The following is a 17,397-nucleotide window of genomic DNA, read 5'->3' on the forward strand; positions in this document are numbered from 1 at the left end:
TTACATTGTATATGAATGATTTGGATTATGGAATAGATGGCTGTGTGGCTAAGTTTGCTGATGATACAAAGATAGGTAGAGGGGCCAGTAGTGCTGAGGAAACAGACAGTCTGCAGAGGGACTTGGGTAGATTGGGAGAATGGGCAAAGAAGCGGCAAATGAAATACAATGTTGGAAAATATATGGTCAGGCACTTTGGTAGAAGAAATAAATGGGCAGACTATTATTTAAATAGGGACAGAATTCAAAGTTCTGAGACTCAACAAGACTTGGGAGTCCTTGTGCAGGATACCCTTAAGGTTAACATTCAGGTTGAGCTGGTGGTGAAGAAGGCAAATGTAATGTTAGCATTCATTTCTAGAGGAATAGAGTACAGGAGCAGGGATGTGATGTTGAGGCTCTATAAGGCACTGGTAAGACCTCACTTGGAATATTGTGTGCAGGTTTGGGCTCCTTATTTAAGAAAGGATGTGCTGAAGTTGGAGAGGGTTCAGAGAAGATTCACTAGAATGATTCCGGGAATGAGAGGGTTAACATATGACGAACGTTTGTCTGCTCTTGGACTGTATTCCTTGGAGTTTAGAAGAATGATGGGGGACCTCATAGAAACATTTCGAATGTTGAAAACCATGGACAGAGCGGATGTGGCAAAGTTGTTTCCCATGGTGGAGGAGCCTAGGATGAGAGGGCATGACTTAAGGATTAAAGGATGCCCATTTAGAACAGAGATGCAAAGAAATTTTTTTAACCAAAGCCTGATGAATCTGTGGAATTTGTTGCCATGGGCAGCAGTGGAGGTCAAGTCATTGGGTGTATTTAAGGCAGAGATTGATAGGTATCTGAGTAGCCAGGGCATCAAAGGTTATGGTGAGAAGGCGGGGAAGTGGGACTAAATGGTAGAATGGATCAGCTCATGATAAAATGGCGGAGCAGACTCAATGGGCTAAATGGCCAACTTCTGATCCTTTGGCTTATGGTCTATGGTCTTAATGCTAGCTCAAAAGATTGTGAAGACTCAAGCTCGATTGGACTCAATTTGTATTTAAAATTTCACTATATGTTGCACAAGTTATGCCAATTGTGTGGAACAGTAGAAAGGAATGGAGAAAACAAATCAATGAGACAAATCTTCTGTCCCTGTGCCAGGACTTGTTATAAAGTTCATAATTTCCAGCACCGGCACCTATGTAAATCCTCTGCTCCCAGCCACCCCAAACAGCAGCAGCAAACAGCAGCACCCCAAACACCCACAAAACCTGGCGTAATATCAGTAACTTTCTTTCAAGGGAATGCATGCAATCACCTGCCATGTAAACAGTACTATCTTTCAATCTTTCCTTTCAGTTAGTCCTGACGAAGGGTCTCGGCCCGAAACGTCGACAGTGCTTCTCCCTGTAAATTTTGCCTGGCCTGCTGTGTTCCACAAGCATTTTGTGTGTGTTGCTTGAATTTCCAGCATCTGCAGATTTCCTCGTGTTTGCTTTTTAAGTACACAGTTAATGTTCTGTTGTTATTTTCAATGTTTTAAAATAATTGTTAGCAAGCAATGTAATCAATATTTCAAACCCACTCACAAACACTTGGTAGCAATGACATTTTTAACAGCCAGTGAATGGGACCCCACTGGCTCTCATGACAACTTCTGTCAATGCACTGAGCACAAAGTGCTAGGAGTCAGGGTGCCAGTAGAAAAACGTGCTGGGCCAAGCTAGCAAAGGCACCGTGGCCCTGATCCAACCAGCTATTTCTAGCTCAGTGGATTAAGCTCTCCATTTTCCCATCCATGGTGGGCATCATATTAATAACAGTTGCATTCAAGTCTCTGCAAGCAACATATAGCAAAGAGTGAGTGATGCATACTGTGTCTGGAAATCAGATCAGAACTTCTTCAAATATTGTATAATAAAATCCAATTTCTACTGGTTAATTGGGCCATCAGTTAATCAGGACAGCTGCTTATTCAGGACAACTCTTAAAGAACAGAAACTAATTGAGAAACTAGCTGGGGTTCTGTTTCCCTGACACCCTTGAGAGTCTGGTATACTGCTGATGTCTTCCTCAGTCTCATAGGGACATGCCCATCCAAGTGTGCAAAGTTAACTCCAGTGGTCTGTGCAGATGGACCCTACAGTGAGATCCACAGCCAGGAAAGTGGTTCTGCAATGTTACATGGAGAGTGAAAGGTATGATGAGGCACAGAAAAGGTGCATCCACGACAACCAGGGAAGACCCCAGATATGACGTCTACTTGTCTCACTGGACCAGGACCTCCAAAGTCGACAAGGTGGGACTGCCACTGGGGAACGACTTTCCCACTTTAAAAATCCACCAGCACAGGTTTCCTGTCATTGTCAGATGTGATGGACAACCACCAGTAGTAGTGGTAGTGTTCTAATTTATTCTTTATTTTATTTAAATATTTAACACTCATTTAGGAAACAGCTTGTCTTTTTTATACCTTTTTAACTATTTCCATGAAATTTCATCTAATTGGACCAGCTGCTTAATTGGGACAAACCATACTGGTCCCGATGAGTCCCAATTAACCAGAATCCACTGTACTTATAAAACAATACGCTGTTGAGTACAAATTTGCCCCGGAGAACCACTTTGTACCCAGCTAAACTGGTTGCCTGCAAAAGGATTCCACTCTGGTTCCAGTTCCCATACAATCCAGTCAACATTCCTACTTTCACATCAACAATAACTCAAAGTTAAATAATACATTTTCTAATTCTAACAACCTTAACAAATTATCAGCAAAGTCAAATATCTAATCCAAGATTAACTAATTGACAACTATACATATGAGTTTGCTTTGATCAGCTCTGTCAACTCCAATTCTTCACAACAGCATATAATTTATATGGATCACTCTGACAAAACACAAACTTTATTAAAGGATGGTTGGAGAATGGAGCAGCCCTTGTGAGTACATAAAGACCATCCATTCTGAACTGACAGCTTTGTTCTGCACAGTCGGAATTCCATTCTGTCAAAACCAGAGCGCTATTCAGCATCAATATAACAAGGTTCAATACTACTCAATCAGTTAATGGCAATATATTTATTCTCCATTAAATTGTGCAGGCAGTATCAATAAAGGCATGGCTGAACTTATTTCAAACAGTATCCATAAATAACAAATAAAATGGTAACAGATTGTGAATTACAGCTGCAGATACTTGCATAATCCAGAGGCTATTACAATTAATGGAACACAAAGAGCTACAAAAGACATGTACTACCACAGTGCCCTCTAATGAGCACTTATATGAAAGTGAGGAACATCAAAAGACAACATTCTTATATTTCAGAAAAAAGTTGGCAGGTGATTTATTAACTAAAGACTGGATAGAGTTGGCTCTTGATTATCTGGGTAACAAAGAAAAGTGCCACCATGGATAATACAAAAATACAGATTTAATAAATGCACTTAAGAAAAATCAAGAAGAGTCAGTAATCAAGCACCCCAGGGTGGGCTGCGGTACCCATAGCCATAGCTCAAAGCAAGTTTCAGCAGTGGATCTGTACTCAGATGCTCAGATCTACCTGCAAACCACACCTGGCCAAGAAGGTACACTCCAGCCAGTTCTTTATAAGCTCAGTAAGCACCTGCAGCAGGGGCCACTAATGGTGCTCAGCACACCCACCATGTTCTACCATTGCAACTTCTTGCCTTCAGCTCGGTGAAGTGTAAGCCATGTAAAAATTCAGAGTCCCTTTCAAAGAACCAATGGGTTGTATTTCTTCACTGTGCTGAATTTCCTCATAAGGCATAGGTCAGATCCTCCCGAGGCCTATGTTGCAGAACTAATTGTATCGCAAGACATACTGTTCCAGAACAACACTGGAATTTACTCAGAAAACATAAAAGGCACCTTACATCCAGGAGCTTACTGCAGTATGCTGTACTACTCAGGATAAGTTTAGCTCTAATCCAGAAGTAGTTCATTGGAGCCCTTGCCACGGTTTCATCCTCTCGCATCGGCACACCAGCTGAAAAATCTCAGTCTACTGCTTGGGAAAATAATGTGGGCATGAAAACAGCACCACCTGCAAGAACCCTTCTGAGTCACAAACTATTATGAACAAGAAATATGTCCTTCTTCCTTTATTATCACAAGTCCAAGTCCCTGGGACCCAACATGACAAAGACTACAATACTTGAAGACAGCAGATCACTCTGTCTTTTCAACAGAGTTAAAATTTTCAATAAATATTGGACTTGATAGAAACAGCACATAGGATTTAAGCAGAGCTGGTGCCAATCGTTTGCTGAAAATATTGTAAGAGATTGGAAGAACATCCATCAACATTCTATTGGAATCATTCGGTGAAAATTTATGTTCGTTATGAATGAAGTGCACTCTTCTAGGGTAGAATTTGTAGTATATCCTTAAATCTTATTGTTTTTTCAGATTTCTGATCATTTTAAGATCCGCAGTAAGAAAAACCTCAGGCTTTACATCAATGGAGCACACATTTTTTTGAGAATAGTTATACCTTTATTCCACAAATAACCATTATTTGATTTACAGAAGGGGTGTATTCCTGTAAAATATTTCATTCAAGCAAAATTTTATTAATCTAACAGACTAGGTGAAATGCTTTATCGAAATTTTGGTAGCAGAGTGGCACTGTACTGTATGTGTCTATAACGAGGAATATATACATAAATTAAAAACATATAGCCTGAAGAATCAATGGCATTGTAGTGAATATTCTTAAGGGTAACATTTGTAGATCAAGACATGCCTGTATTATGAGGACATAATGGTGGATCTGATTGTGAAGAGGAAATACTGCATTCTTACAGTGCACATTTTCTCAGTGAGCACAGTAATGAGCATTCTCATCTGTAGAGAATGAACACATACAAAAATAGCAATACATTTATTACTTATTACCAGTCCTGATGAAGGTTCTCAGTCCAAAACGTTGACTGTTTACTATTTTTCCTAGATGCTACCTGGCCTGCTGAGTTCCTCCAGCATTTCATCTGTGATAGATTTTATTACGTTTTATTTCTACTAACCAGGTGGCAAAAGCAAAATTCAACACTTTAAAATGCACATTAGTACAAAGGGAAAAGGAATGGACTCCAACTAGCTCCCCAGACATTAAATTGTAAGTGCAGATTATTTCCTGCCTCCACGTTAAAACATCTTATCAATATGGTGTAGAGCAATGACGCATAACACATTAGTTTCTATACTTCAATTACTTGTAGAAAAATCAAAGTGAATCCAAAACAGAATAAATCCTTCATATTACCTTGAAACAGCATTTATCACAAATGGTACAATGGCATACGCATCAACCTCATTCATTACTTCAATGTACACCAGTTAGCAAAGCCTTCTGACATCATCAAAAAGGCATGTAGTAAATAAAACAAACACTATAAAATTTGCTGACGGAATGCATTTTGCTTGTAGGTTTACATTCAGCTCTGATGTAAGGTAATTAACCAGGGACATTGTGTTTCTCCTCTTTGCATGACCTGCAAATCATTTCCAACATTGGCTTTGTGACATAACAACTTTACCACCATATTCTCTGCCTTACCTTTTCCAAAATGTTCAATGAACCATAACATGTAACTCAAATCCTTAAACACGTGGCCATGCTTCATGCTTCCTCACAAAAGCAGCATGTACAGTATGTGTCCCCTGTGTATTACTTCAACCGAGATCAATTTTCAGTCAGAATTGATGTACAGGCAGTATCATAAAATCAATTTGCAGTTGTATGCAACTAATGTGTACATTAGAACAGAAAACTTCAGAAATATTCAGCAGGTGAGGCTACATCTGTGCAAAGAGAAATGGGTGACATAAACCTGGACAAAGGCTCACCCATGATCTCTGTACCTCACCTCTCACCACCACCATCCACACACTAGCTCTCTTTACTCAACAGGTGTCTGGCAAGAGGGATCAAGGTGAGAGGGGTAGGTCTCAGAAAGCCGTATCCTGGGACCCTGCTAACAGTCAACATGATTTAGTCTAATGCTGCAGGTCAATAGCCTTTAATCAGAATGGCATTAATCCACAGCCAGAGACTATTATCTCAAATCCAGAAACAGGGATTACAATGTCATATCCACAACAGACAGTCCTCAAGAAATTAGCCCCCACTAATTGTATGTAACCTTAGACTAACTGAATAATTTTAAGAACATTATACATTTTAATTGCTCAATTAATTTATCTACAGTATATAGAGTTATTTCACTTAAAATCTGTAGTAGCCTTCACCTCTTGATATATGGTCATATCACACAGAAACCCCAAATCCTACCAGTTCAAGGGTCTTAAAGTTCGAGGAAAAATACTTGATTGACTTCCAAAGAAGAACCATTTTTTTTTGGAAAGAACAAAATACAATTACACTGTTATAGAACATACCTTCTAGAAAATTACCCATAATTTAATTCTTGGTGAGCTTCATCAAATGTGTGTTTCTGATCAAAAGAATTAGCAATAATGTATGGAAGTCTGGTTACCCAACTGTAAGATTTCTGGTGTTTGCAAAGGATTATGAAGATTTTGTTAAGGAAATAAAATCAAAATTCATAGTTGCTTTGAATCTACTCACAGGTTAGACAAACAAGTAGTATCCGGACTACAATGTCACAAATTAGCTTCCATCTCCGATGTACTCTTGCAGAAACAGCTGGAAGAATGATCTCTGCTGGCACGTAATACTGGATTGTGTAAGTCACCATGATCCCAAAAGAGTAAAGAAGTTTTACCAGCTGGTATAGCCTAGAGGAAGGAATTAATAACATGTCACAATGGCATAAGTGCTGATACTATTGGAATGTAACAAGATCCTAATTGTATCACTGTTTCAATATTTTAACAAAATAATTAACCATAAGGAAGCAAATAACTTCTGGATGATCAAAAAATCTTTTTAGATCCCGCCTGGCCATTAACTATTCCTCTGCATCATCAAACATAAGCATTCTTCTGTCCAAACACGATTATTTTATTGATGATGATAAATACATAAAACACTAGAAATATTCAATGGGACAGAAACCGAATTAACACTACAGGTCATTGATTGTACATCAGAACTCCTCCACTTTTCTCAACTGAGTACTACCAGCATTTTCTGCTGTTGTTTCAGATTTCTAGCATCTGCAAAGTTTACACTTCCATGCTGTCAGTGGGTTTGAAATGCAAAAAGAAAGACAATAATACTCTTCTTCCCTCCAACTATTTTTCCACATTCTCCTCTCCTTGGATGCTCAATTCTAAGGTGCCACGAACCAAACATACACCCCAATTCTACACCGAGGTAATAACGGGAGAATAATTAGTCAGATAAAACTGAGCCAAGCTGTTGTGTATTTAATATTTTAGTGATATTTGAATGATCTTTTGTGTGTATATAGGTTGATTATGCATTCTTGTTAGTTTAAATAATTCATTATGGGTTATATGTATTGCATACATTATCACACTAACATGTGATAAGTCTTTGCCTCGCTTAAACTAGAAGTTAGACCCGCATTTCAGACTCCCGCACCTTCCTTTGAATTAGTTTTAATGTGTTGAAGTCACAAAATGTAACATTGGCAACGCAGTATTTTAAAAATGAACCCGAGACAGCTACTGACCTGATGAAGTGCAGCGAGAGGAATGGCAACTAAAAATTGCAGCCCAGCACATACAGAGATGGTTGAGTTCTTAAAAAAGCAGCGCAGCATGAGTTCTTCAGAAGGGAAGACACAATAGAGTTTTTAAAGAAGTCAGGAAACAGAAGAATTCACAGGTTCATAAAGAATGAGCACCAGTGATTAATAATCATTAAAACAAATCATAAATGGCTGGGTACATCAGAAAGATTAGTGAGCTTGATTATGCAATTGGGCTAATTCAACAATATTTTGAAGCAAATGAAATAGCCAACGAGAAACAAGTACCAGTTTTGTTGAATTGATTGGGTTTAAAGGTTTGCTTCGAAGTTTTCCCGATATTGATGAGCTCTGCGGATATTGTCAGAGTATGCAGTGACACTTACAACCGAAACCATTGCTAACTGCAGAATGCTTTAGGTTTCATGAGCAGAATCAAAAGGAAGGGGAGTCCATTTCAGTGTACTTGACTGAATTGAAGAGATTGTCTGAACACGTCAGTTCAGTAATAGGCTTCAGTCTAGTAACACACCGAGAGATCATTTAGTTTGTGGAATCTTACAAGAAAACATTCAGAAACAGCTCTTAACAGAAGCGCAACTTGCAGTTGAAATCACTGTTTCAATGGAAACTGCAGGAAGAGGAACAATTGAGTTGCAGTCGGGAATGAAAGTGAGCGTAAACAAAATTGTGATGTCTAAACAGAAACCAGCCTGGCCAAATAAATTCTGTTACAGTTGGAGCAGGGGCTCACAAACAACAAACAAATACAGATTTAAAGGCGAAACTTGTAGAAAATACTACAAAGCAGACAAAAATAAATGGATTGCTCAGGGAAAAGAAGCTAAAATATCAAGTTGCAGTTTCAAAATGAGCACTAATCTATATGCTATTAATGGAGAATTATTATATTGATGAGTGACATAGGACTGTGTAGCCTTTAGGTATACAGTGTGAAAACGAACAATAGACAAGCAACATGGCTTATGCCAGAAGAGAACAGCAAATTAATTAAAATGGAACTGGACACTGGTTCAGCTGTTCCAGTCATTCCACAAAATGAGTATGAGAGGCATTTCAAAGATACTAAACTGAAGTCCTCAGATATTCAGCTAAGAACTTATACTGAAGAAAAGATAACTGCTGTGGAAATTACTTCTGTGACAGTGAAATACAACAACCAAAAAGACACACTGAGCATCTAGAAGATTGCAAGTGTTCGGCTTTTGTGAGGTTAAAGAACCAGAATCTACTCTGTGTGTATTAAGGTTATTGCATGAACTTCAGGTGGGGGGGGGAGGGGTGCAGATTGCTGCTTGTAAAAGTGGATGTAAAGACCAAGCTTGGTTGGATAAATAGAGGTCAGAAAGAAAAGAGTCAATGGAGATACAAAAACAGAGGATTCATCAGATGATGTGGTGGATGAGGAAACCAAGAGGAGAGATCAGATTATAAAGGGAGCAAAAGAAGGATTAATAAGAGAATACTCCAGTCCAGTAAATGCACCTTCTCAAGATCAAAAATGCACAAACTAGGAAGAAGAAAAAGGAAAAGAAAGAGGATGATCAAAGTAGATCCAGAGAGAAAAGCCAAGAAAAGGAGAAGAAAGGTGCCCAGGGCTGTCAGAAGCACTTCCTTAAGTCTCAGAGTCAATTCCAACAACCACCCCAGAACCAGAGATTGTTTCACAGTCACAAGTTTCATCTGCCAAGCAGAGTGATCCCCCTTGCCAGGAAAGATGTTACCCCACAAGAGTAAGAAAACCTCCACAGCGATTAAATCTTTAGGCCTAAATCAGACAATTTAAAATTTGCTACGCTGTGGATGTCTGTATAGTAGTTGTATTATATATCATGTGTATATAGTTGAGATGCATTCTCCATTGAGATAGAGTTTATAGCTAAGCAGGGAGGAATGTTGTATATCTAACATTTCAATAACATTTGAGTAATCTGGTACATATATTGTTTGATTAAGCATCCTTTAATTCATTATTGGATATATATAAATACATGAATTGCATGCATCATACACACTTCAAGTAAACAAAGTTAGACCTGCATTCACAGACTTCCATACCTTCCTTTGAATTACTTGAATGTTCTGAAGTTACAGCAAAACACAAACTGCTAGATATAGAGAGAATGCTTATGAAATCACTGTCATTTCTCCACACTTAAGAGTTGAGGCTGAATATACATTGGAAAACACAAAATAAATGAGTAGGCCAATCGGCTCCTTGTACCTTCTCAACTATAGATCATAGCTAATCAATTATCTCAACTTCACTTTCTTGTATTGACCCCATAAACTTTTATTTCCTTATTATCGAAAATGTTAGCAATCTCAGTTTGAATATACCCAACTTCATTTCTCTCTGGGTGAAGACATTTGTCCTCAAGGCTGCCCTGACTTTCTGAACCTTTATTTTTGAGGATGCAACCCTCATTCTAGAGAATGCCAACTACAGGAAATTATCAAATCTACAACTATTCTAATAGCGTACATTTGAAAAATGACCCTTCTTATCCTTTATATATTCTCTAGTATGAGCTCAGTTTGCACAATCACTTCTTAGACAACAACCCCAATATCAAAGGAGTCAGTCTGGTGATCTTTTGTTGCACTTTCTGTATTGCAAGCATATCCTCCTTTAGATTGGAAGACCAAAACTATACACAATATTCAATATGCAGTCTTACCAGATTTCTATCAATCAAAGCAAAATATTTCTTGTACTCAAATCGTCTTGTGATAAGAGTCAGTGTGCTATTTACTTTGCTAAATCTGCATGTTAACCTACAGTGATTCATGTAGAACATTAACAGCTTTCAGTCTTACTATTTATATCATCTTTGCTTTTTCTTCAATGTGGAAGACATCTTATTTTTCAACATTATATCCTGGCCTGTTCACCTAGTCTGATTCTACCTCCTACAAGCCATTGTGCATCCTCCTCACAGCCACCAGCTGCACCTAGCTTTGTATTACCAGTAATCTATTCTAACAATGCTGAAGAATCAGAATTCTTCTTTGTTTGTGCACTGCGGCAACCCACTGTTTTGTACCACCAAAAGCAATGGTTCATCTGACGATTAAGACCATAAGACATCAGAGCAGAATTAGGCCATTCAGCCATCAAGTCTTCTCCACCATTTCATATCTGATCCATTCCCCTCTCAAACCCATTCTCCCCAAATTCTTTCACACCCTGACTGATCCAGGCTTTTTCCCAGGGATGAAATGGCTAGCACAAGAGGGCACAGTTTTAAGGTGCTTGGAAGTAGCTACAGAGGAGATGTCAGGGGTAAGGTTTTTTTACACAGAGTGGTGAGTGTGTGGAATAGGCTGCTAGCAAATGTGGTGGATGCAGATGCAATAGGCTCCTTTTGAGAGGCTTTAAGAGGCTCCTGGATAGGTACATGGAGCTTAGAAAAATAGAAGGCTATGGATAACCCTAGGTAATTTCTCAGGTAAGCACATGTTCAACACAGCTTTGTGGGCCAAAAGCCCTGTATTGTGCTGTAGGTTTTCAATATTCCTGATCAAGAACCTAATCTCCACCTTAAATATACACAATGACGTGGCCTCCACAGCCGCCTTTGAGGAATAAATTCCACAGCTTCACCACCCTTTGGCTAAAAAAATCCTCAACTCTGTCCTAAAGCGGCGCCCCTCTATTCTGAGGCTGTGGCCTCTGTTCCTAGACTCCCCCATCATGGATAATATCCTTTCCACATCCATTCTATCTAGGCCTTTCAATATTCATTAGGTTTCAATGAGATTACCTGCTCATTCTTCTAAATTCCAGTGAATAAAGGCCTGGAGCCATCAACCATTGCTCACACGATGAGGCTTTCATTCCCAGTATCTTTCTGATGAACCTCCTCTCAACCCTCTCCAATGGTTCCTTTCTTAAACAGGGGTCCCAAAGCTGCTCACAATAGTCCAAGTGAGATGTCACCAATGTCTTATAAAGCCGCAGCATTATATCCTTGCTATTCTAGCCCTTTTGAAATGAATGCTAACATTGCATCTGCCTTCCTCACCACCAGCTCAACCTGCAAAGTAACGTTTAGAGAAATCTGTCAAAGGATTCCCAAGTTCTTTTGCACCTCAGATTTTTGCATTTTCTCCCCATTTGGAAAGTAGTCTATGCTTTTATTTCTTCTACCACAATGCATGACAATACACTTTGTGGCACAGTGTATTTGCCATTTCTTTACCAATCCTCTTAATCTGTCCAAGTCCCTCTGCAGCCTCCCTGCTTTCTGAACACTTACATCTCCACCTATCTTCGTATCATCTGCAAACTTAGTGACAAAACCATCAATTTCATCATCCAAATTATTGACATACAATAGAACAGCATTAATCACAGGCAGCCAATCAGAACAGGCTCCCTGTATTCCCATACTTTACCTCCTGCCAATCAGCCAATGATCCATCAAAGCTAGTATCTTGTTAAGCAGCCTGATGTGTGGCACTTTGTCAAAGGCCTTCTGAAAATTGAAGTACACAACATCCACCAATTCCCCTTTTATCTGTCCCACTTGTTATTTAGAAACATTGAAACCCTACAGCACAATACAGGCCCTTCGGCCCACAAAGTTATGCCGAACAAGTTTCTACCTTAGAAATACTAGGCTATAGATCCTCAAAGAATTCCAACAGATCTGTCAGGCAAGATTTTCCTTAAGAAAGCCATGCTGACTTTGGCCTATTTACCATGTCCAAGTAACCCAAAACCACATCCTTAACAATTAACTCCAACATCTTCCTAACCACTGAGGTCAAACAGACTGGCCAATAATCTTCTTTTCTCTACCTTCCTCCCTTCTTGAAGACTGGAGTGACATTTATAGCTTTCCAGTCCTCCAGAACCATTCCAGAATCAAGTGATTCTTGTGAGATCATTACTAATGTCTCCACAATCTCTTCAGCTATCTCTTTCAGACGTCAGGAGTGTAGTCCATCTGATCCAGGTGATTTATCTACCTTCAGCTTCACAAGCACCTTCTCCCTAGTAATAGCAGCTGCTCTCACCTCCATTCCAACACTCTCAAGTTTCTGGCATACTGCTATGTCTTCCACAGGGAAAACTAATGCAAAATACTTATTCAGTTTGTCCATCATTTCCTTCTCCCCATTACTACGTCTCCAGCATTACTTTCAAGCAGTCTAATATCCACTCTAGTCTCTCTTTTACAATATATGAAAAAAAACTTTTGGCATCATTTTTGGTATTGTTGGCTAGCTTACCTTCATATTTCAACCTTCCCCCGCCCCCAATGGATTTTTGATTGCCTTCTGTTGGTTCTTGAAAGTTTCTCAATACTTTAACTTCCCACTAATTGTTGCTGTATTTATACACTCTGTTTTGCTTTTATGTTAGCTTTGGCTGCCTTGTCAGTCATGGTTGCATCATCCTTCCTTTAGAATACTTCTTCTTTCATTCTGCACCTCCTGAATTGCTCCCAGAAACTCCAGCCATTCCTGTTCTGCCATCACCCCTGCTAGTGACCACTTCCAGTCAACTTTGACCAGCACCTCTCTCATGCCTCTGTAATTGTCTTTACTCCAATATAATACTGATACATCTGACTTTAGCTTCTCCCTCCCAAATTGCAGGGTGAATTTGATCAAATTATGTTCACTGTTTCCTAAGGATTCCTTTTATCTTTAGCTCCTTAATCAAATCCAGTCCATTGCACAACACCCAATCCAGAATAGCTGATCCCCTAGTGGGCTCAAACACAAGCTGTTCTTAAAAAGCCATCCTGAAGGTACTCTATTAATTCTCGCTCTTGGGATCCAACACCAAGCTGATTTTCCCAAATTCCATGCAATATTGAAATTCCCCATGTCTATCCTAACATTGTCCCTTTGACAAGTCTTTTCTATTTCTCGTTGTAATTTGTAGCCCACACCTTTGCTACTGTATTTTGTAACTAAGTACTGTAATTAAGTATTTTGAATCATCTAAAAAGCATTATATAAGTAATTACCTCACTTGACATTACTGTTGTGAGAGCCTAATTTGAGCTATTGTAGTAGGCTAACAAAATTCAACTGACATGCAGAATATTTTGTTAATAATTTTCACTGCTTTTTATTTTAAAAACAGAGGACTCAGGAATTGTGCAAGTGAAGTACATTATTGTCGCAAGCTATCAACGCAATGTTAAATAAATATGATCTTAACATTTATTGTTATTCACAAAGCAACTTGAACCAGCTTTCTTACACTCAGTTTCTTTGTGAGAATGAATTATTCAATTGGGAAGCAATCTGAATAAATTATTTTTTGACTAATTTTTCAAGGGAAATCCAAATAATGTAAAATACTTGCCTTGGAATAAATATGATTTGCAAATTAAATTTACATTTGTCTTTTTGTGCTATATTGTTCAGAAATAAAATGCCAAATGCAGTTGTAGAAGTAAAAACAGAAGAAACATTCAAAGTTCTACCTTATATTAAATGACTGGCAGCTCAATTAGTGTGTAGGATGCAAATGAAGACAAAAATAACTAGGTTTACCTTGCATTGTAATTCAAATTCATAATAAGTTTAGATTTAGCTGTTATGATTTGCAGTATCACACTGTGTTCCTTACAATACTACAGCTACAGATGAAACAGATGGATTTTCAATATACATGTCATTCAACTTGATTTTGTTGGCTTTTTTGGAAACAAAACTGAGACTACAATGACATAATTATGCAGGCCATTAGAATTAAACATTTTCTTTTTAAAGAAGCATTAAAATGACTACACTTTTGTTTCATTCAATAATTGTCCTTCCTTTTCTGAATCCAAAACTTTGAAGGCCACATTTAAGACAATGGTTCAGCAGTAGACATAAGGCATCAAGAGGTGAAGGTCAAACTATCTGCCTACATCATTTAAGTCAGAGTGCAAATAAACCTCTGGGAATGACAACAGAGAAGTAGAACTCATTATTGACTTCTAAGTTCTAAATAATTTTTAAAAATAGAAACATTTTGAAATAAGGATTTGTATAGAGAGGAGAAACTTGCAGTTGCTACAAAAGAATAAAGAAACAAAAAAAAATCAAAGGATTGAATTACATGTAATCCAGACCATCATAATTTATTGTTTGAGACAGATGTTTTTCAGATTCCAAAATCTTTAGAAACGTAGAAAACCTATAGCACAATACAAGCCACTTGGCCCAAAAAGCTGTGCCGAACATGTCCTTACCATAGAAATTACGTAGGGTTACCCATGGCCCTCTATTTTTCGAAGCTCCGTGTACCTATCCAGGAGTCTCTTAAAACACCCTATTGTAGCCGCCCCCACCACCATGGCCGGAAGCCCATTCCATGTACTCACCACTCTCTGTGTAAAACTTACCCGACATCTCCTCTGTACCTACTTCCAAGCACCTTAAAACTATGCCCTCTCATGCCAGCCAATTCAGCCCTGGGGAAAAGCCTCTGAACTATCCACATGATCAATCCCTCTCATTATCTTGTACACCTCTATCAGGTCACGTCTCATCCTCTATCACTCCAAGGAGAAAAGGCTGAGTTCACTCAATCTATTCTCATAAGACATGCTCCCCAATCTAGGTAACATCCATGTAAATCTCCTCTGCACCCTTTCTATGGTTTCCACATCCTTCCTGTAGTGAGGCAATCAGAAATGAGGTCTGACCAGGGTCCTATATAGCTGAAACATTATCTCTCAGCTCCTAAACTCAATCCCACAATTGATGAAGGCCATTGCACTCTATGTTTTCTTAACCACAGAGTCAACCTACACAGCAGCTTTGAGTGTCCTGTGGACTCGGACCCCAAGATCCCTCTGATCCTCCACACAACTAAGAGTCTTACCATTAATACTATATTCTGCCATCATATTTGACTTACCAAAACGAACCATCTCACACTTATCTGGGTTGAACTCCATCTGCCACTTTTCAGCCCAGTTTTACATCCCATCAATGTCCCTCTGTAACCTCTGACAGCCCTCCACACTACCCACAAAACCCTCAACCTTTGTGTCATCAGAAAATTTACTAATCCATCCCTCCACTTCTTCATTCAGGCCATTTATAAAAATCACTAAGAGTAAGGGTCCCAGAACAGATCCCTGTGGCACATCACTGGTCACCGACCTCCATGCAAAGTATGACCCGTCTACAGCCACACTTTGCCTTCTGTGGGTAAGCCAGTTCTGGATCAACAAAGCAATGTCCCCTTGGATCCCATGCCTCCTTACATTCTCAATAAGCCTTGCATGAGGTACCTTATCAAATGCCTTGATGAAATCCATATACACTACATCAACTGCTCTACCTTCTCAAAAAAATTCAATCCAGCTCGTAAGGCAGGACCTGCCTTTGACAAAGCCATGCTGACTATAGCTAATCATATTATGCCTCTCAGGATCTTCTCCATCAACTTACCAACCACTGAAGTAAGACTCAGTGATTTATAATTTCCTGGGCTACCTCTAGGCCCTTTCTTAAATAAGGGAATAACATCCGCAACCCTCCAATCCTCTGGAACCTCTCCTGTCCCCGTTGATCATGCAAAGATCATCATCAGAGGCTCAGCAATCTCTTCCCTCGCCTCCCACAGTAGCCTGGAGTGCATCTCGTCCAGTCCCAGTGACGATTCCAACTTGATGCTTTCCAAAAGCTCCAACACAGCCTCTTTCTTAATGTCTATTTGCTCAAGCTTTTCAGTCTACTGTAAGTCATCCCTTCAATCAGCAAGATCCCTCTCCATAGTGAACACTGAAGCAAAGTATTCATTAAGTACCTCCGACACCTCCTCCAGTTCCATATACACTTTTCCACGGTCAAACTTGATTGGTCCTATTCTCTCATGTCTTATACTCTTGCTCTTCATATACTTGTAGAACACCTTGGGGTTTTCCTTAATCCTGTCCGCCAAGGCCTTCCCGTGGCCCCTCCTGGCTCTCCTAATTTCATTCTTAAATTCTGTCCTGCTAGCCTTGTATTCTTCAAGATCTCTATCATTATTTAGCTTTTTGAACCTTTCGTAAGCATTTTTTTCTCAACTAGATTTACAACAACCTTTGTACACCACAGTTCCTGTACCCTATGATCCTTTCCCTGTCTCATTGGAACATACCTATGCAGAACTCCACACAAATATCTCCTGAGCATTTGCCACATTTCTTCCGTTCCGTTTCCCTGAGAACATGTGTTTCCAATTTAAGGTTCCAGGTTCCTGCCTGATACCTTCATTGATTCCCCTTACTCCAATTAAATGTTTTCCTAACATGTCTGTTCCTATCCCTCTCCAATGCTATGGTAAAAGAGATAGAATTGTGATCACTCTCTCCAAAATACTCTCCCACTGAGAGACCTGACACCTGACCAGATTCATTTCCCAATACCAGATCAAGTACAGCCTCTCCTCTTGTAGGCTTATCTATATATTGTGACAGGAAACCTTCCTGATCACACCTAACAAACTCCACTCCATCTAAACCCCTCACTCTAGGGAGATGCCAATCGATATTTGGGGAAGTAAAATCTTCCACCACAACAATTCTGTTATTATTGCAGCTTTCCAGAATCTGTCTCCCTATCTGCTCCTCAATGTCCCTGTTACTATTGGGTGGTGTATAAAAAACACCCAGTAGAGTTATTGACCCCTTCCTGTTCCTAACTTCCACCCACAGAGACTAAGTAGACTCCACGTCTTCCTCCTTTTCTGCAGCCATGACACTCTCTCT

General features: G+C 39.3%; 1 protein-coding gene across 4 annotated transcripts in view; it reads right to left on the reverse strand.

Annotated features, from left to right (window-relative positions):
* The window catches only part of slc36a4 (solute carrier family 36 member 4), a 270,839-nt gene that overhangs the window by 133,279 nt on the left and 120,163 nt on the right, over window positions 1-17,397 (reverse strand). For all 4 annotated transcript variants that reach the window (XR_009511205.1, XR_009511204.1, XM_059964605.1 and 1 more), the window contains exon 10: window positions 6,604-6,773. Coding sequence is in view for 2 of the 4 variants with exons in the window: in XM_059964605.1 (XP_059820588.1) it covers window positions 6,604-6,773 (170 nt within the window). In the remaining 2 variants the exon portion in view is untranslated. The remainder of the gene's footprint in view (window positions 1-6,603; window positions 6,774-17,397) is intronic.

This window comes from Hypanus sabinus, chromosome 3 (assembly GCF_030144855.1).
Source record: "Hypanus sabinus isolate sHypSab1 chromosome 3, sHypSab1.hap1, whole genome shotgun sequence".
NCBI lineage: Eukaryota > Metazoa > Chordata > Chondrichthyes > Myliobatiformes > Dasyatidae > Hypanus > Hypanus sabinus.